General features: G+C 41.8%; 1 protein-coding gene across 1 annotated transcript; it reads right to left on the bottom strand.

Annotated features, from left to right (window-relative positions):
* lrch2 (leucine-rich repeats and calponin homology (CH) domain containing 2) lies at positions 1–21,531 on the bottom strand. Its single transcript, XM_034549491.1, has 21 exons — positions 21,195–21,531; positions 14,252–14,396; positions 13,379–13,505; positions 13,176–13,281; positions 12,596–12,732; positions 12,252–12,382; positions 11,965–12,052; positions 11,366–11,462; positions 11,147–11,244; positions 10,992–11,059; positions 10,176–10,280; positions 9,755–9,823; positions 9,364–9,426; positions 8,416–8,464; positions 8,144–8,284; positions 7,793–7,843; positions 7,614–7,677; positions 5,961–6,073; positions 3,043–3,180; positions 2,866–2,943; positions 1–2,429 (listed from the first exon to the last, which is right to left on the bottom strand). The coding sequence occupies exons 1-21, from the start codon at positions 21,526–21,528 to the stop codon at positions 2,310–2,312; spliced, it is 2,322 nt and encodes a 773-aa protein (XP_034405382.1). The 5' UTR covers positions 21,529–21,531; the 3' UTR covers positions 1–2,309.
* Positions 21,532–21,839: the final 308 nt, after the last annotated feature.

The following is a 21,839-nucleotide window of genomic DNA, read 5'->3' as shown; positions in this document are numbered from 1 at the left end:
TCAGATTTTGGTCGTCTATGCACTGAAAACCATGGATTTATTCAACATCGAACTTCATTCTGACAGAATATAAAGCCTCCTCCGAAAAAAAATAAGTACAGGGAGGAAAACTATAACTCGTGGATTAAAAAAAAAAAAAATTAATAATGGCAGGTGCATTTCATGAACTCAAAAGTGTAATCACATAAGACTGCAGAAAAAAAACTCATAATACACCCAATTTAAGGCACAATGCGTCATGTTTTGAGATGTTTCAATGCTGTTTAACATGGTATTTGTGAACTTCCAAGGTGTTGAAGTGGCTTTAAGCACTAGTTGTCCTCTTTAAGCACTATTTGCATCAGGATTAGCTTCGTCTTCACTAGACATTACAACTCTAATCGTTCTGTTTTAAACATGGGGTTTTACGTCTAGCAAAGCCTTTAATAGCCACAGGTCATTTCATTGAATGACCGAAGCGTCAATGAGGTCAATACGAGTCCTCAGCTTCTCTTCAAAGGTGCACAGGCAAATGTTGATCCCGATATGTTAAATAAACCATTAAAACACAGGAAACCTTTGACTATCATCATTGCCACTCTTACTTCTGATATTGATATTTATTGATTTAAAGCTTTACTTTACTTTAATTTCCACTATCATTTTAGTTTTTTCCCCCATGTTGGAGACCTAAACATGAAATGAATGGTGCACCGCAGCGCTTGCCTGACAATAAGATTGATATTGCTCTGCAGAAATAATAATCCTTAAATAAGAACCTAATAACTTTTGTCAACATTTTAAGCAGCTACCTGTTGCTGTTGGCTCCACTGACAAATGGTGCAAACACATTTGTTTAGCGTGTTGTTAAGTGTGACAGCTGTCACGTTACGCCAATATGTGTTATGCAGATGATTCAGAGGAGCTACTCTTCCAGCTGCTTTCAGTCATTTTCAGATTTTCAGATCTAAACGTTCAGATGCACCACACCTGAATTGGCGATCAGGGTTAAGACATTCGAAGCAACAACGTAAAAATGTAATGAATAAATACATAAATAATTTCCTTTCCCTGAAACAATGAACTGTATCAGAAACCACACACACGGCAGCAGGGTGGCAGTGTGTAGAAGGACTCCACCCACAAACGCGCGCGCACACACACACACACACACACACACACACACACACACACACACACACACACACACACACACACACACACACACACACACACACACACACACACACACACACACACACACACACACACACACACACATACACCATGAACATGTTTCATCAGAGGTTATGCAAAGCAGTCAAGTCCTTGCATTGCAAACACATGCTCTGAACTGGGAACAAAATGGCAATTGATGATTGGCAATGACTGGAAAGAAAGTATAAAATCTTTAGAAAAGTTATACAGAATAATTTTCAAAAACCAGAAACCTTGCATGTACAATGAAAAAAAACCCTACAAAACAGGACCGTGGCGCTTCTCAAGCCTAGCACGTGTTCTCACAGTGGTCAAATTTCACGGCATGCAGGTTGGTTTTGAGAAAACCAAGTATTGATTTGTACAGTAGTTTAAATATGACCAAACTACACCAGAGTTTGAGGGAAAACGGGCAGAATGTCTCCAGATGTACGACCTCCAGTAAGACCTCACTTTTCTCCCTCAAAAAAGCAGTGGAGATGTGATAGCTCAAAACAGTCAACACAACTTAGGAATCAGGTCTGGCTGCTGAAAAGCAGATACAGCAGGGACCTAATGTTAAAAAAAACAAAAAACAACACTATCAAATTCAAAAATTGATTTTCATGGGGTAAAATAAATTCCACAAAAAGAAGAGAAACCCAAGAGTGTAAGAACCCCTTGAGGTCAGTCAGTGGTTTGTGGCCAGCATATGTCTCTTCAGTGAAAGAGTGAGTCACATGTCTGTCATCTCCTTACCGACAATGTCTCCAACAGCAGCGCGGAAACGTTGTCAGCATCGGCACTTGCAGCCTCAATAGTCACTGAGCGTGTTGAGAGGGACGTCTTCAACGTCTCCCCTCAGGACGCACACAGTCACATTGCTAGTCCACACACATACAGGATGACCCCAGTAACTTGGAACAGGATACAAGTGAAAATGAGATGCACGGGAAGTGTGGCGGCGGAAGAGGCCGAGGCGCTTCGACCTCCGGTCTCCTGTTTCAGTCAGGCAGAAGCAAACTCCCGGAGACCCACGAGCCGCTGGGTCCTCGCCCCGAGGGGCTCTCTGGTCCCCGGCTACGGGGTGTGGGATCGGGCTGGGGAGAAGGGTGGGCTGGATGACTGCGGGTTCAAACGGCTGACAGTTGTGTGGGCTTGGATGCGGGCAGATCCAGCAGAGCCTGGACAGTCGCACCCACCTTCACCAGGCCGCGCTCTTCTAGGATGTGATGGGGCAGACACAGCTTGTCCTGAGTGGGCAGAGGGACGTCTTACACTCAGCAACACTCAGTCTTACACTCAGCAACAAAAGACAGGTGGCACTTCCATAGCTTCTCCTCTCCCATGTCATTTAAAGGGTTGGTTCATACGCCCCCAAAAAACATACTCACCTCTGATGCAGATATATTGGGGTTTATTTGAGGTTTTAAGATATTCATCCGTGATATTTCTATGATCTACAATCATCATGCATTCTCTAGCTGTGTTATTTTAATTGAATTCATAGATCATCAACACAATTATCAGGTTTTCTTGGGAAAAACTTGGACTTTCTTAAAGATCGTTAAAGGCTGTCTATATTTAGCAAATCATATATCTTAAAAAGAAAAACATAAAGTAAAGTCAAATACAGGGAAAGCCATGCTTGCATTGAACACATTATATATATTATCATAATAATATTACCTGAGTTACACCCAGCTTCTTACAAGCATCCAAGAAGTTCTCCACATTCCTACGGCATTTAGCCATGCTAAGCTTTGGCTGGAGGCCAGAATATAAATCATGTTAGAGACACAAAAATACATTTCATCAAGCTGTAATGTGCTGTTGACAACACTGCATGCAATGCTCATTTATTACCACTGCGGGAGACGGCACATGGATGCTGGCAACAGACCGAGGACAAATGTGATTGGCTAAATGGCAAAGGACAACCCCATCCATCAGAGCAGCTCCAACATCGTCTGGGAGCAACACCTTCAGCCTGGACTCCATGTTCTGCAAACACAATAGCAACAACGTTATGGCATTACTGTATTCATACTGTATATTCATAATGACGTCCGTCTCCTCTGATCGTCTGAGGAGTGTGCCCTGTGTTTGGGAGGGTATGTGAGATACTATTGCTCATGACCTACAACACAATCATTTTGATTTTCCAGAGAATGTTTTTGTCTTGCTAAACAATAATCGCAATTAAAAAATTCCTAAACATTTCAAAGCGTTTAAAGGTGTAGCACCTTCAACTCTTTGAAATGCCGTAGGACTTTTTAAATACAAAAGGGTTATATAAAAAAATTATTTTTGGATCTGATGCAAGGCTTTTCAAAGACGGTTTTTGTGTGCATGTATGAACACGAGTAATCAAGATGAGCGTTTTCTGCTGCTGGAAGAGGAATATTCATTGAATAGAAAACACTTGTTGAACTAACTGTGAACTCTTCCCACAATAGTTAGGCTATACTATGTGAGGAAGTATAAGTTAAGTATAACTTTGGTGGTTCATAGAACTTTAAAGCTAATTCTGCTGGTCTCCATCCCGCTCCCGTTTCACCTGGATCAAAGAATCTCTCCTAGGATTTCTGGACTTTGTCTGGTCTCTGTCTTCACATCAAGTATTGTGATGATACATTTTTCATTTGCACCGATTTCCTGATTCAGTTTTCTGCATCCACTCTGAGCAAAGTCACTCACTGTTTAACACTCTCTCTTTAACCTTGCTATAGTGTCTGTCCCTCTGTGTGTGTGTGTGTGTGTGTGTGTGTGTGTGTGTGTGTGTCTGTGTGTGTGTTCAGTGGCTGGATGTTTCTTAATGGCAATTCTATGAAATATGTGTAGCATGATCCCAATGAAAGCTGTGATGCTCCTCTGCTTGTGATGTGACCATTGACTAAATATATATATATATAATATAATACCTGAATTCAGCCTATAGGTCTCAACATATTTTAGTAATGCGTGTTCGACTTTCCAAAGAAGCAAGCTCGGAGTGTTGAAAGATTGGAATATGTGTTGCCTTATCTGCCATCATAGAAGAAAGCCTATTTGTTTATGTTCACGAGGGTGGCCACCGTTTCGTCAACATCCAAATTCTGGACAGAGTCCAGGAAATGTGTTGTGTTTGACATCCAGTCCATGAGGAGCAAGATAAGATCCGTTCTGGCCTTGGGTCGAACTCGTCGGGGAACAACAGTCGTTTCCATTCAGAGCACCGGCCTGGGACTAGAACGTATTGCAATCTCTCACCAGCAATCACAATGATTTTATTCAGATAGAAAGTTGACTTGACTTCTTTGTTAAGGTCAAGGGTCGAGACTTTAAAACCAACCTGGAAAAGAAGGCCTTGAAATATTAAGAATTACGATTTCAGATATTAAGAATGGACACAAAATGACAAAGTCAAAAAAGATGGGCCCCAAACTCCTTATATAGAAACAAGTCAGCGGCGGGTTTCCCAGTAAAGTGCATGCCTTGCGTTCCTTTTTTCTTGCTTTTGTTGCTTCTCAGCTTTGAAACAGCCTCCCGCTTTGTGTCCTTTTACACTGTCTGGTCTGTCTCTATTAATCCCGTCAGCCTTTTCTTCCAACTGTAAAACACTTCGGAACTGCTGTTTAGGAAATTCACACAAAATCCACAGTGACCTTTTAATGTTTGCAAAGTGTGGTGCCTCAAACAAGTTAAAGTGAATTGAAGTGGATTAATCTGTTATGAGGAATTAGACAGGAATAAGCCTATCTGTAGCTATACTAATGAAGGAAAAATGTACCTCTGCATGTTCGCACAAGGGCAATTCTGAACTACTCTTAACACTTCCAAGAATCCACCTGTCATTCTTGTCTAAACACTGTCTGAAAATGGCAGATCCTCCTCTACAAGAACACTCGGCAGCCCAACAAGGCTTCTTTCTGTGAGTGCATAACGAGGAACTACTCCAACATAATCTACTGCGAGCGAGGACTGCTAAAGAACTAGTGCTCCTAAAAACTACTACGTCTTACTACAAGGCAAACAGCCGCAACAGGCTGCAAGGAGACCATCTTGCCTGTGGATCTCCATAATTGGACCAGACGTTTCTGACTTGGAATACCGAGAGGCTCTGGAAATGTTCTTCCAAAAGCACCGAAAAGTACACTGCAGTAAAAAAACCTGCACACGTTGTGGTTGTCATTAAAATAAATGAACACCATGTTTCCTTCAATTGTTTGAGTCACATGCTCTGCACTACATACTCAATATGTGTACTGTCAACATACTTTTGTGTGAATAAACGGACGTATGCATCTTTTTGGACGCACTGAGCTGTAGACTGAGAGCGTCACTGTAACTGTGGTAACCGTGGCAACCTCAAAGTCTGAACCGATTCATAAAATACACAACATCTAGCAAAGTGGAATCTTGTACTGAAACTTACATTGAACACCTCTGCATTGCATTGTGAGATATTGATGCCGGGGAAGTGTCCAGTCTTTGCGTACGGTCACATTACAGGAAAGTGTTTGCAATTTGCGTTCTTTTGTTTTCAGCACATCAAATAGCGCGTAAGCATGGCAGCTATGGTCAGGCAGCAAGTGAAACACCTTAAGCTATGCTGCATAGGCAAAATGAGATGTCAGTTGTGACACTTTTGTATCACTTAATGTGAATGCTCTGTGAGGACGGACACACACACACACACACACTCCGACAAACACTGGAACAAAAGCAGGATCTGACAGTGTGGCCTCTGACTAACTCAATGATTTGCGCAGATTGCATAAACAAGCCGGGAAGCTTCTGACCTGCCGTAAGAGTCCTATCTGCTCGATTTCCTCTCTCAAGTGCTCCATCTTCCTCCTCATAGTGAAGCTGGGGTCTGTCGAGGTGTACTCCTGGCGGCTTCCTTTGGTGAAGGCTGAAAGGGGAGTTACAGAGAACACACAGTGAAATGCAAAAGAGGAAGCTAGATACAGCTACAACTGACCATTCAACCACGGGCCATGTGAGGTCTACTTCAGGTCAGGGTGATAACAGGTACATTCAACTCACACTTTACTGGAAAGCCGGTACTCTTATAGGGGGAAAAAACTAAACAAAGCCCCATGTCCAAATAAGAAATCTGAATACAATCTTTTTTTTTTTTAAATGAGAGAAAAAGCGACGTCACAATGAAACAAGCCACATTGTGTCGAAACACAAATCATTGCATCGTTACTTCCATTGAAATGGTTCTAACTTCCTACCTCACCTTTTGTCTTTAGTTCTTCTACTACGGACGAGGACATTTCCCACAACTCAACGAAAAACGTTCTTCTCTTAAAAGTAGCATCCCACACAAATCCTCCTTCTTTCAGGAAACTCAGCTTCTTACAGTATACAGTATAAATATGAATGTTTTCCAAAGATGTTATTTTAAATATAAGACACTATTCAAGGAGTTTAATGATAAGAGTTGATTTACAACTAAAAATGCCACTCTATATCTATCATTTATCAGGCAGCCATCTAATTGTCATCTTTCCAAACATCTTACAAAGGGGTCTAATGTATGCAACTCAGTTTCTTGTTTATTGAAATGATATCTTCTTCACAATCATAAAGACAACACCGTTTTTTGTACTTCAGTACAGTACTTTAGTACAAATGTAGTTACTTGTATTTTACTTTAGTATTTCCATTTTCTGCAAAATAATATTCATAATACCGTTGATCCATTTATCAATAATAATCAGCGGATTAATCCATAATGAAAATATTAATTTAGTTGCAGCCTTGTATAAATGTTAAAACAAAGCAGCTAAACCAACTGCAAAAAATGCATAAATTACTGCTCACATAATTAATAGTAATTAGTCATTTTACTGCCAATACATTTTCCAGCTTAAACTTACACTTTTATTGAACTACGGTTTTCAATGCAGGACTTTTAGTAGTATTTTTTTAAAGTATATTCACTTTTAAATATGTTTTTGATCTGACCTTGTGTTTTTTCAGATTGCTATAAATTAATATTGATAAAAACGTCCATGGACCAAAAATAAAGCAGGAAAAGTTGTTAATCAGCCTTGATCTGTTAACGCACTGATAGAGAGAAGAGCAACAGTTCCTCAGAAACCTTCCCCACTTCCAGAGAAAGGACACTGAGACTCCACCTAGAACAATATCTTGGCTTCAGATACGAGCCTTGGCTTAACATGCAGAACTGCTTCGCTAATACAAGCTGTATTAAATATACATATTAGTAGAAGCTAAGTGCACATAATGTAATATAGAGTAATTTAGCTAAGCCCAATGATGTGAAGGTCTCCTCAGAAAAATAAACCGTTAGCTCTCTCTCATTTTGTTTTATACCTAAGTGTCAAGCCTTGATTGTTTACATTCTTTCAAGTATCTATTTAATCTTCAGAAATCTTTTCAGAAGAGATCTTACAAATGAACAAGAACGTGCGTATTACCTGATCTTGGCTTTAAACCAAAAACAGTCAGAGTGGTGCTGAAATCAACGTTGCGCAAGCCCTCCTGGAGACAATACATGAATAAAATTAAGAATGGGCATTGTCTGAAAACTGAAGGATGGTTTAAGATGATAAGATATTGTGGTTTTCCGTTCACACAGGATGTTTCTCACACCCACCTCACAGTCGTCGTTCCCACTGGAGTTTTTCCGAGCACTCTGACACTTGTACTGTCAGGAAAGGAAAAGCACTTTTCATGAATTTACTAACATATGTGCCACGGGTGAGATCATTTAGTAATTCATCATACATTCTTTCACTATGTTATCTTCAATCAAACCATCAAACAAAACACAACAAATGACCAAAGCTTTCTGCCAGCCTTGATGCCGATAGAGGTGCATGAGAAATACACAACTAATCCTCCGAGGGTGAGAATATATGCTCATGCAACTAATGAGGCTTGTTGTGCAGAGGACCCATTTCAATTAGGCTGCTGCAGTTACGGGGAGATGTGTGTACGCTCATACCTTCAGATAATCTTTTCTCAGATACTTGTTCCTCCTGCGATCTTCATTCTGATTGAGGACCGGTGGGACTTCGGGCCAATTTGGCTCCGAATCCGACTGATCTGACTTCAGGCTGCCATCGAATGAGCAGGAGGAAGAAGGCTGTCAAAGTAGACGGACACCATTAAAATCATTCCCCGCACCCTCCAGAGAGAAAACATCACATGAGGAATGGGAGACACAAAGTGACTGATCACTTATGATATGTTTACTTCAAGTCAAAGAGTTTGTACCTGTCCACTCAGCACTGATGCCCCACAACTGCCTTCATCCAGAGAAGCACTAGAATAAAGACAAGAATAGCATCCGATGACTGTATCAGTTGTTTTAAGTTCAGTTAGCATTAGAGACACTCTGGGCCTAAGGTGTCCATTTGTGTAAGGGCTTAATAATAATAAAATAATGCATTCTATTAGTAAGCTTATGCATGAGGCTGAACATCATCATGTCTGATTAGACACGACTGAACTGTCCTGCGATTAACCTGAACACACCATTAAAGTCATCTGTCAAGCAGAAATACCTCACTAAAATCTGTCGTTATTCAGTTTAATATGATTCTATATGTAAAATATTTATGTTTAGACTATTGGACTATTGAATGGATGAAAACTTTTTAGCTCTTTGGCTTCTTTTAATTTCTTTTTGACAATAAAAGAAAAATAAAGAAAGGCGTCATTGTAAAATATTTGAGCTTATATATATATATATTTGCCTATAATATTAGGTCGTAAGAAAAATATATCATAGTAGAAGTGAAATATTTGCCTATTAGAACGCCATCAAAACCATTATGAATTCCCCTAAAATTCTAAAAAGTCTTTGTACACATGACAAAGATCAAACAGAGATAAGTTATATCATTTTTATTTTTTACTATTAGTATCACTTTGTGTGTTTTATTTATTTATTATTTATAGTTTAAAGTATTGTTGGATGATGTTATTTGTCTGGGGAAAAAAACAAAAACAAAGGGAGATTGTACCATTAATGTCTCCCAATTTACTTTCTGTATACCACCAATTTCCATCAATAAATAAAAAGATACGTTATAGCTTAAAACGAATTAAGCAGATATATTGCTTTGTTTCTGGGCATCACTACCACAGGCTCTCTACGAGGGCCCCACTGTAAATGTGTGCTTCTGGTGGGCGAGACTGAACACGTGTGACAGCACGTACCTGCGAGCGGTCTGAGGAGGGGGCCTCGGTTTGCTGCCTGAGCTTCCAGAGTAACTTAGGAACCTGTACACAGAAACAGAGACAGTTACTGTGATTCACGAAAACAAGAACCAACAGAGAGGACTCCACTGATATCTTGCTAACAAATGCGGGTGATCAAATTCAATGGAAATGTAACACACACACACACAGTTGTGCAACAAAGGGCAACTCATCGGCACGATGAATAAGATAAAATGTCCGAACACCGATTTACAAAGTTTAAAATTCAACCAGTTCTATAATGAAAACCGCTTAGATTTCCTGCGTGCTCATGGACACGACACAAGATTATCTTCCCAATTTGACGCACAAATAATCTCTGATTGATGAGGAAAGAAAGTCCATCTACCTGTGAGCACGGCCCGTCACTCTGCGTCGGTGAATGAGACTCTCCGCTCTGCAAATTAAGGACCGTCGTCTAGAAGCCACCAATCAAATGGCGCAGCAGCCGAGTTCAGGGAGAGCAGGAAATAAAAAAATATCAGGAGAGGACAAGGGGAGAGGTCAGTCATGCTGATAAGAATCTGATTTCGAGAGCAGAGATGAAAGAGGCAAATTGGTGATGATGGGGTGACATTTGGGGATGTCCGTGGATATTGAGAAAGTGAGAATCACTCCACAAACACAGGTTTGATGAGAGGAACTTTTTGTGTGTTGTACATAAAAAAGGAGGTGGATTTTAGCAGTGCAGCCAATGGCAGTGCAGAGTGTTTCAGTAAGAATAGGTTGGCTTTTGTTTTGTTACTAGAAGACAAGTGAGACCAACACACCTGTTCTGCTGCTCCTGCTGCAAAAGCTGAACAGCAATCTTCCTCAGATCCAGCACTTCCTTTAGCTCATCATCCTCTTCCTCAACTAGCTGCTCCTTATCAGAGCTGGAAAAAGTTAAAGATGGAAGTTAGCATAATCATCATAAACTCTAATCGTCTACCTATACCATAATCTTGGCCAAATTCTCAAAAAGGTCTGCAAAGCGAGGAGAGCGCCACAACAACGAATCCAGAAAGCCTCGGTCCAGATGTCAAAACACTAAGGCCTCTTTGACATAGTCATGTGTATATCAACTAAATCATGTCATCTAAATGTATCTTTTCAATGCAATAGTAAATCACATCTGCACACGATTGTCTAGCATTTGCAAACTCCGCAAAATATTCCCAGTGTCCTTGCAACTGGCGATGAAAGAACCAGATGGAGCTGCTGTGACCAGTGCTTATGGATGATTGCTATCGTTGATTTGTGGAAATCCTTTGTTAATTCTATATATATATATATTTATTAACATATAAAGATCTTTTTTTGCTTTGTACTGAAATAGCCTCACTATTATGGTGAATTTTAAATCCAAAGAGACACATGTTAGATTAACACTGCAACGCAGCAGCTGCAGAAAGCTTCTGTTCATGCTCTTTGTTTGCACTGTAAATGTATCCAGGTTTGACCTGCGGCTCATTACCGTAAACTCTGTGATCAGAAAACTCCTTTCTTCCACCAAACTCTTTTTGCACTCTCATCAGTAAAATGAATATCATGCATTGTACAATGACTAAGCGATGAGTAACGTAATGAATGAGTTATGAACTCACCCTGACTCCTCTTTCCAGCCGTCTTTATCTTTGCTTTGGTGTGACATATTAAGAACTTTCTCCAGTTCCTGAAACACACACACACCATGTCAGGGGCCAATTGATTGATTGATAGATTGATTGATTAATGAATGAATGAATTGATTGATTCATACCTTGATACAAGACACATGACTGCTCTGCTGCCCGTCACACTCTGACAGAGCAGGGTCCTCCTCCGGGTTGGGATCTATAAAGTCATAGAGATCCTGATCTGATAGAGGGAGGAAGCATCCGCGTTCATCAAATAAACTGTCACATGTTAGGCACTCAACAACCCCCGTGTCTCTGTTATAGCTGCCAAAGGGGAATATGTGATACTTATTTTCGGTAACCTTTGACGGAATCCATTTTAGAGAGAAGAGAAAGCGCATCGGCACGGGCTGTCTCTGAGACCTGAGAGTGCAGGCTGACAGTGTCATCGTCTGAAGGCTGCAGGAAGAAAAAAGAACAAACGATGACTGTTAATATATTAAGAATAATGGTACTTATGCTATGCTTTGACTCAGCAGCACCACAGAGGTTACTTTTGTGTGTACTCCCACACATGTGTTTCAAAGTTGTTCATTTTCTACATGTCTAGACTCAATTAACCCCCATCTGCCCACCAGTCACCCTCAGAGACCTTCCCACATCAGCCAACCACCTGCCTGCACAACTGCCTCCCATTAGCCCGTCTACCAAGTGCCCAGTGAGCAGATACTCTGCTGTCTCGTTGCCATGCCTACCTGGCTGTTGTTTCGTCTAGACTGCCCACCTGTATTTGGCCTCTTTGGATTTGTTTGTTGTACCCGTCTATTTTTCTACATCTGATTGTGAGGCTGAATTATGATCTAATAAGTAACTTTATATTAACTTATGCCAAAAGGTGTACTTTGACATTTATGCATCTCAAAATGTTGCATCAGTTAATCTCGAGTGTTTGAACTCTGACCTCAGTAGTAGACAGCCTCTTGTCACCATTGTCACTTCCAATTCCAGAGTCAGGCCCGTGGTTCTTACTGGGATAAAAATCTTCCATGCTGGAAATAAACAACACAAAAGTTCTATCAGGTAAGCATGAAATCCAATTTGCGAGCACAGAATGAACATAACACATATCGTCAAGGGAGTTTTTGTGTTGATGCAAATAAATATTTTCAAAGGAATAGATATGATACAAACATTAGGTGTATTGTGTGTCACATCATGATAAAACAATAACAATAACTGTGTCTGTACCTATCTGTAAGCGGCTGTGGAAGGCAACGTTTGCTGAGAGAGGGGAGGTCCAAGGTGTCCGGTTTCTTGTCCATCCTACACGCCTGGATGTTCAGGTACTTGAATATGTGCACTTTGCCCTTGAGACAAATCTGAAATGCACAAACGCACACAAGGTGTCTGAGTTGTTGAAAGATGAATATGTTCCTCCCCTAGATGACACAGTTGAACCAGGTTCATGAGAATGGGAGGGGCCTGTCACCTCCATTTCAGATAAGAAGATGTGTGCTGCATGCTGACACCATATATACACATACACATACATATATTGTGCACAGACAGAATTGTGAGATGAATGCACGTACCTGTGCTGGTGGAGACTGCATAGGGTTGTTATCGAGGATAATGTGCTGCAGCTGCCTGAGTTTCCTGTAAGCTGGAGGAATCTCTGTGATCTTATTGCAGGAAAAGTTAAGTTGGATGAGGGGCAGGTCAGCCAACTCTGCAAGAACAGACCAGAGAACAGCTTTTTTGTTGAATGTAATGTACTGCTTCCAATATATGATGGGAAAAAAATGTCTTCTTTGTAATGCCGGTGGGTTGAACTTAATTGAGTACTGCCTCACCCAATAAACTGAGCCAAGTTCACATTGGTATCTAGGCTAATGTTATGTTAAAAAAGGAGTACTCCAGCGAGTGTTGGCTGCACTTTACATTTGGGGAACTCGATCAGAATTGATGCACAAACTTTTTGTCATGCAGATTTCTCCATTAAAAAAACGTCTCAAAACGTCCAACTTAAGGGAGTGATTGTGTTGTATCATTTCATTTATTTCACTCTTATTCAAATGCATGCAGAGAACGGGACGGTATCCGCGACTGCCTTTATGTCTGCTTCTTAATAAAGGAACAAAGTGAGGGAAACAAAGGGTGTGATGGACTGACCCTCAGGCAGCATGTGAAGACAATTCTTCCTGATGTTGAGTTCTCGCAAGGCATGTAGCCTCCCCACCTGAGCCGGCAGCACCTGGATCTCATTACAGCTCACATCCTGCAGGGGGAGACAAAGTGTAGGAAATGGTAGTCCTCTGGCGGTACAATACACACAGGTTCATTCGATGCACTGCTGACACATACACACTGCTCACCAGTTCCATCAACTCTTTGGCCTTGCCGATCTCCTCGGGGAGGGACACCAGTTTGTTGTTGCTCACCAGTAGAACTTTGAGGGGGAGGCTGAACAAGTATTTTGGCAAAACTGACAGGAGATTTCGGCTGTAGAGAGATATAAAACAGTGACCTACATTTAAAACAGTACCCAGAAGCATGTAACTGTCACACCTGTATGTCAAGTTGGGTTTTTGTCCTGTCTCCATGTTTTTTTTGTGACTTTTATTTTGGAAATTAACTCTCCTTTCGTTTCAGGTTCCGTGCCCTTCCTCTTGTGTCACCAGGCTGATTGTCTTCCCTGATTCCTGATTGTGTCCACCTGTTTCCCCACTTCCCTCATGTGTACATATAGTCTGTGTCTCCCCTTGTCCTGTGCCAGTGTGTCTGATCCTTTGTCCTGCACACACGCCTTGTCATAGTCAAGTCCAGGAACCTAGTGTTAGATAATTATTTTGTTCCCGTTCATCCCTCTTCGGAGGAGCTAGTCATTTCCAGGTTTTTTCCCTGTGATTTTTTGTTAGTCGTTTCCAGGTTTTTTTCCCTGTGATTTTTTGTTAGTCGTTTCCAGGTTTTTTCCCTGTGATTTTTTTGTTAAGAAATAAATATACTGTTAGTTAAACCTCCACTCTGCATCCGAGTCCTCCTCCACAGTGACAGCGAGTATCTGTTCACTGGGAATTGAGTTTCAGCAAAAGAGGAAACACCTCTCTTTCATGAAAGCCTTTTTGGCCCTGTTAAATGTACTGGAAGCGAAAACTAGCACTTAAAAAAAACAAACTCACATTCATTCACTTGAGTGTGTACGGAGACATAGGGACCAAACTGAAAGTATAGGGGTAGCAATGACCCACCTGATATCAAGATAAGTCAGCATCTGCAGATTGATAATGGCTTCTGGGATGCACTTGATGCAGTTGTGGTAGAGGCTGAGTGACTCGAGGGGGGCGAACAGACACACTTCTGGTGGGATTTCCGTGAGACGATTCTTGGACAAATCTGCAAGGCGGAGAAAGAGGACACTTTGAAGACAGATATGAATTATAATCTCTTGAAGATTTGGGCACCATCCATTATGTATGCTTCAGGCATGAGGCCATAGAGCTGAATGACTAATCAATACATCTCAGTGATGCCTCTTCATCTTACACCGGTCTAAGATTACACCAGAGTCTTGGGCTGGAAGGTTTGAGTGCTACTGGCAGTTTAATATCTCAGTATTGTCAATATTGATCTCACTGGGAGGGGTCCAGTAATGGCTTTTGAATTGTATGACTGTGCAAAAAATTTTTGAACTCACTCCACACCTTTGTTGAAAGATCAGTTGCAAACAACAGATGATTAGTCACAATGACTAATGCTAATGTGATAATATTTAGCAGGTACAATGTTGACTATGATCACTATCTTAGTTTACCCTGTTGGCTTGCTAACATTCACAAATTAGCACTAAACACAAAGTAAAGCTGAGGCTCATGGGAATTTATTTTGTTTTGCAGTTATTTCAAATTAAGAGATCAACAAATCCATTAATATCAAATGCGTTAGTTCCATGAGATGGTTAACATTGGTATGTGCTGATGTTGAATCAATGAAGGGAAGAGCTGTGCTTAAAAGTGTGTGACACAGTTCGCACAGACAATAACTCACGCTGCAAAAATCACAGCCCCGCATTAATCAAGCAAGAGTGGTTGCTACTACCCTGGGACAACAATATGAGCGTAATCCCTGCTCCATTCATCTGCATCTTGTGATTAAATATTTAGATACTGGCTCTCTTGCCCAAAAATGAAGCAGAGGAGAACACTCAGTCAGCACATCATTTACTAAATAATCGTATATCAACCAGACTCATGATCCCTCTGGAAGTCTACACCGTGGGCATGCCTCTGGATCCTCAAGGTTTCTGAATCACTGTCCAAGACATTTACACACACGCACGCACACATTCACAAACGCACGCATGCACAGGCACACGTGCCTTGAATGACCAACAATCGACCTGACAGGCCTCACTCTGTAGCTGTGGTCTGAGCTCTGACAGCAGCCAGTAAGCAGAAGTGAGAACAGACCACGAGACAGTCTGCAGCACAAAAGGGAAAATGAACTCATTACCACACGAGAAAGACCAAAGCTGAGGTCACAGAGTATACTTGTTTTACATTAAGAGTAAATCCTGCTGCTCCCTGAGGCTCTAACCTTGATGCTGTAACCCAGCTGTACACAGACCATCCAAACAACTGGGGATTCTTCTATAGCAGTTGAATCATGTGGGTCGATGGACGATGGGGGTGGGTTGGAGGCGGTCTTTGTGAGCTTGTCCATCTCCACCCCCTTCTCCCTCCTCCAACCCAGGCCATGCGCCATCTGCAGCCCACAGTGGGCCTTTTATCCACCTGCTGGTCGCCCCGAGCTCCCGCAGGACAAGCCCCGCCAGGCAGACGAGCCCTCCGCCGAGGTGCCCCTATGCTGCACCCTCACGCCAAATCACCAAGCCATCAATTTATGTTGGTAGTGCAGACGATGTCTGGCTATGTCTTCCCATGACACAGCAAACTCTCCACTAACGGACATCCGGTTGAGTGTTGGAGCAAATAACAGACTCCACAGCTGCACAAGGATCCTGAACAGAAACTATTTGCGTAAAGATTGCAATTAAAAAGTAATATATATAACATAACAATATAACAACGCAAACATATGTTCTGCAAGAAATCCCAATGTCAAAGACAAAAACCGCAGACTAAAATACTTGAATGCAGCATTTCACTGCCAGGTTCAATTTAATGAAAACAGGAAAGCATCATGACAAAAACATGATTAATTGAGGTTAATTATTTGCGCCCTACGGCAGATGCGACCACAGTGCCTGGCTGTCAGGTTGTGGGCGTGGTCTGGAGTGTGCAGGGTGAGCAGGAACCTTTGTCGGGCATTATGTCTGCGTGTGGATTCAGGTGTTTGATGGTCAGTCAGCTTGGTGCTCCTGCCATCCATCTGCTCCTGGAGATTCCCTAATGGGGTTTCTCATCTGGTTTTGAGGAGCCATTTTAACGACGACATCTCAGGGGTCACCGACTCACTGGCAGTGTTTGGGAGAGGTCCACGAGGCTGCCGTGTGGGGGGGTTTACCCCGGGGCAGTCTCTGGATCAGCTGTGTTGACTCAGCTGCTTTATTCGGGGGCTGTCTGCGGATGCTTTGAGACCTTTCACTTTGCTCACACTCGTCTGGTCCATGCATCGCAGTCACGACCTCTACACTTATGAGATATGTACTTCAGCGGGCCCATACTGACAGATTCATTCGTACACGATAAACATACACGGAAACATTATTACAAGCACTTTAGATATTAAATATTCATGTTCACATAATGCTCGATTTTCATCCTGTGCTGCACACACACACACACACACACAGACACATATATGTTTAACCTTCTCTCCAACAGTCTCTATAGTGTGAAGTACAAATAACAATGAAAAAAAGTGTCCTTTAAAGCAGATAGTACAGAATGTTTGTTTCTGCTGACTGAATGGAGAGAGATCAAAAGTCTGATGCAGTCGTGGCCGTACAGTTGACTTCGCCTGACACTCTGGCTGCTGATTGACACAGAGGAGACGTCACATCAACTTCTGATCCAACCAAAGAGCACTTTGAAGTCTGATTATTTTATATGACACACAAGTGCTTCTCCTTTTAGTTGCATATTAGATTATTACTTAGTGAATGTAGGTTACCTACCAGTTTGAACAATCAAGATATGTTGAGTATAAATGCCAAACATGTGATGGTTCATACTTCTCTTATGTGCAGGTTAACTCTGTTTTCTTTTACTGTTTTTCAGAAATAAATAAGCAATTATAGATGTAACAACATGAAATGGGTAATTGTCCTTATTTTGTACTTTATATTAGACAAAAACATTTCTTTAGTAAATCAGAAGAAAATTAACCCACAGCTTGGAAACAAAAACAAACATAGCGTCCTTTAACCGGAGTAGTTTTATTTTAACATTATACTCTGGCCTACTCAGATGGTTCTTTCAATATCGGGGCTTGTGAGGAATAGTTCACTTTTTGTTTTCCATCCACTTCTTAAAATACGGTACCACAGATTTCTGACCGGGGTATCACCTGATTTCTTCTTCATTTTCTTAATAATGTCCAGTAAGCTTTTCCTAAGATACCTTCCTCAACTGTTTACTACATTGGAAACAGTATGTATACCTCATGAGGATATATTTGTTATTCACAATCGTCATTCCATTTTTGGGAGTTTTATCATCCAAACCTTTTAATGTTGGCGTCATTGATGTGATAAGGCATTGTGCTCCTACTGACAGGTATGTATAGGTCCTCTTGTCTTGACATGCAAAAGCACATCTAAAAGGGAGCCCTGAGGGAAGAAGCACCAATAGGGAAGTGGATTTCTTTTTTTTCCCAGTCTACACTCATATTACTTAGAAGTAATGAGAACCATCCATTTTTTGGAGGCAGTACTTTTGAGTAGCCTCCCGGCAGTCTATGCTATTCTTCACACACCAAGCAGGACAATAGGAAAGACAGGATGGGCTTTCATGAGACACACAGAATATTAGATTTCACTACACAGTGTGGTGCTGTGTTTTATATTTCCAAGTCTCTGGAAGCCTTTTAAATGAGTCTGTCTGCAATGTGCTTGTACTCAAACGATCAGTGACTCTTTATGTTATTTACACTAGTTTATTATTAAATCCAAGAATGCCAGCTTGATACTTGTGCCCTTGTGGAGACCGTCCTTCACAAGCTAACTAAACTTCTCAAGAATGACTTCCTGTGTGCCGAAATCAAATTAAATGTGGGATATTCATTTTGCCACCCGTTTCAGCCAACTTTTGAAAGCACACGATAGAAGTTTGGACTTTATACACAATTCATCTTCTAGCTTTTGGTTTGTTCTTCAGATCTCCATCACATGCACTCAGTTGGCAACAAACATCTCACTTGGTTATCTGTTCTATGACCTTGCATTCTTTTAGTTTGGAGCTTTATTTGGCTGGTGTGTATTACACCAAACCCTTTAAAGAGGATACAAGAAGGCGCTAGATTTCTTTCGTGCTACGACAGATTCCGTCTTCTCCTTTGCGGCAGCCATAAAGCAAGGAAACCAAGACCCGTATGCTCAAGTGTAGTGTAAATGTATTCATGATGTTCTCTCAAAAAGCACACAAAATTGTGGGTTTAATAGCATATTGCACAACGTTGTATGTCTGAGAATACGGCACACATGACAACACACGACATGGTGCTGCAGCTTAGTGTGTTTATACCCTCGGGGCAGGGTAATGACGGGCAGGAGCATGCTGGGATATGAACCTGAACATCTGTCCAGGTTGATGCACCGCTCCGTAGCCCCTCTCCAAGGTCAGGGCAGCAGCTCAGAGCTTTTGCACTTTCCCACGGGACAACAAACTGACTGGAGACAAACTGCCAGGAGTTCGGTGCAAATAGACACCCTTGTGTGAACAGGCCTCTTTCCCTCTGTGTCTACACACACCGGGGCCTTCTGCTGCTCATTAGTCAGATGGAAGCCACTCAGTTGGACCCCCTTCTGTATAAAAAACACATTTAACTTCTGAAAACAACAATGGGATGGATTGAAATTATAAAAGCACCCAATTAACGGTGGGATACAATGCTGTTGCTTCATTGAAGCATCCGGATCTAAAAAATATATATATTCCACGGACATTACGATTTTTATTGTAAAAGAGTGCAAACACACATACTATCATACTAATTTAAAGAGGAATCTGTTGTTATTTCTTCTTCTAACAAGTCAATTTAAAATGAGCTTGTTTTGCTTCGGATGTCATCGATCCAGTGACATGTAAAGGCTGTGTGCAGCAACGTAAAGCTGTTTCCTTTTACAGCACAGATTGGAGTGGATGTGGAGGATGGTGCTGTGAGGTGTTTATCCATCTTTGCACATTTCAAAGTGAGACTTCGTTCTGCCACACCTTTCATTGAAGGCATCGTAATGAAGATGCGAGTAAAAGTGAAAAGACTGCAGCAATCATAGTGACTGTGTTAGTCGCAGCGTAAGCAAGATATCAAAAGGTGTGACAGACATTTCACACTCTCATATCTCGTTTGATTACTTTCAGTGCTGTATAACGTGCACTCATCAAATCCTATTTGCAACGATATTGATGTATTTGGACAGTTTTTTCAGATAGAGACAAACTGGTCATTATAATAGTATATCGTAAGATATCAAGTGTGTACATTCAGCCCAGGAGTCCAGAAATAGAGCGTACGCACTTCCTGTTAGTGCTGAAAAGCAGCCTGTTTGTAATATGTATGGTTTCAGCTCTTCAAGGGCATAGGTTTTTCCCACTGTTTATGCAATTTAAAATGACATCATCATCCATCCGGATCACTGACACAGAGATGCAACAATCTGCATGCGTGTCCAAAATCTCTGCTGAATATTAAACTAACCCATTACCTTTTAGCCAAGCCAATTAGTGTTTATTACGATTATTTTATGATTTGCAAAAAAATATCTTCACTTTGAATACCATGTATGTGTTTGGATCCACTAGTTTTCAAAAAGGTAAACAAATAAAAAGTCTCAGGAGGTACCAAAATCTTTGAGGAGAAAATGTAAATCCCTTGGGGTTAGGGCTCTCCAACACACCACAGCTTGCCATGAGCTGCACATGACAGGGTAACGCCATATGGTACGCAGACATGTCAGAGGCGGAAATGATCATCCTCACATCCAGCATAATCTAGATGTCCATGATAATGACTGAGAATGATTAACAATGATTACATTATACTATTATCCATTCAATTGGCTTATAGTATAAATAGTATATATAAAACAAAAATTCTCCTAAACAGTGCTCCTTGGAACAAAATACTATTAGTTATAGTCTGTCGTCCTTTTTGTGTAAAAGTTAGACAAGGCTATTCCTTAACCAAAATGTCTAATACAGCATGAAGACTGATAACTCAGCCTTCAGAAAGCATACCCTATTCCCTCTAATAGACACCTTACAATAAAGACCAAAGCAGCAGATACACATCTATCCGCCTCCATATGAAACCAAAAACAGACCAAGTGTCTTCCTTCTCTCTCACAGACTACATCCGTATGCACCCAGGCAGCCAGGGGGGTGAGGCTGCAAGTACACTGCATCTTTTGTCTGGTTGTGCAGAAAATAGAAGGGAAAAAAGGAAGGAGAGAAAAAAAGAAGAAGAAAGAGAAGCATGTACGTGTATCACATGCTCACCGCAAATGAGAGAATTTACGACTGCCCTTTCGGTTCATTCATATTCTACTCCAGCAGTCCGGTTGCCAAATCAACTGCAGCTCGGTGTGCAAACCACTGCACAGCGCCTGGCTTGGGTGCGCCTGCCGCCTCATTCATGTGTCTCGGGGGGGCGGCTACTGAAAGCCGTTGGCGTCGATCAAAACAACCACAACAGCAGCGGAGCCCCTTGTGCAAGAAACCGGCGTGATTTATATGAACCCCGAGTGGGCATTCATTACAACCAGGATGAATATGTGCATTTACAAAAAGGCAGCTCAGTGGACGCTATGTCCCTTTAAGTATTGTCACCTGCGCGTTAATGCGCCTCTATCTAAAAAAAAAAAAATCAAGACAGAAATCCACGCACAGTGCGCGCATGCTGCATTCACATAAAATACGGAGCACATTTAAAAATAAAGATATATATATATGAAGCACATTGGGACTGACTCGTGGCTTCCTAGAGTCCACGCACGCACGCACATCAACCCACCTGCTTGTGTCGTATCGGTCAGATCGTAGCTCAGACCCGGGTACTCCCTCAGCTTCCTGCCGCTCAGGTTCAGGATCCCCGAGCACCCGGCATCCTCCAGAGCCCGGTCCAGGCTGCGGGCCGTGTGGTGCTGCTGCTGGTGCTGGTACTGGCTGATGCCCGGGCTCCAGGGGGGTCCGCTGGAGTAGTGGTGGCTTTGTAGCGCCGTGACAGCTCCCACACCTCCCTGACTAGACGCCATTTTCGTTAAAAAAAAAAAAGAAGAAGAATTTACTCTTACAATAATAACAGCGCACAGCGGCAGTTTCTCCGCCCATGCGCATACGGGGCACATTCCCTGGACGGACGCTAGGGGATGGGCTTCTGAGGTGGTGCTGCTGCTGCTGCTGATGATGATGGTGGTGATGGTGAGCAGGGCATGGTAGCCATTTTAAGCTTGTACCCGTCCTCCACCAGCTAATACCAAGTTCCCAGCAGTGCGGGGGCCCCTGTGTTCGGCTCTAGGGGCCGCTCAATCAAACCAGCATTGAGACTTCCATATATGTTTGCTCCCAATGCCTGGAGCTGTAGTGGGTTATTATTAACAAATTATGATGAATCACTATGATAAAAACACTATTAGATTAAGATATTTAAGCAATGTCG

Source organism: Cyclopterus lumpus, chromosome 14 (genome assembly GCF_009769545.1).
Source record: "Cyclopterus lumpus isolate fCycLum1 chromosome 14, fCycLum1.pri, whole genome shotgun sequence".
In the NCBI taxonomy this organism is placed as follows: Eukaryota; Metazoa; Chordata; class Actinopteri; order Perciformes; family Cyclopteridae; genus Cyclopterus; species Cyclopterus lumpus.
The sequence above is the reverse complement of the archived record's forward strand: the minus strand, read 5'-3'. Positions and strand labels throughout refer to the sequence as shown.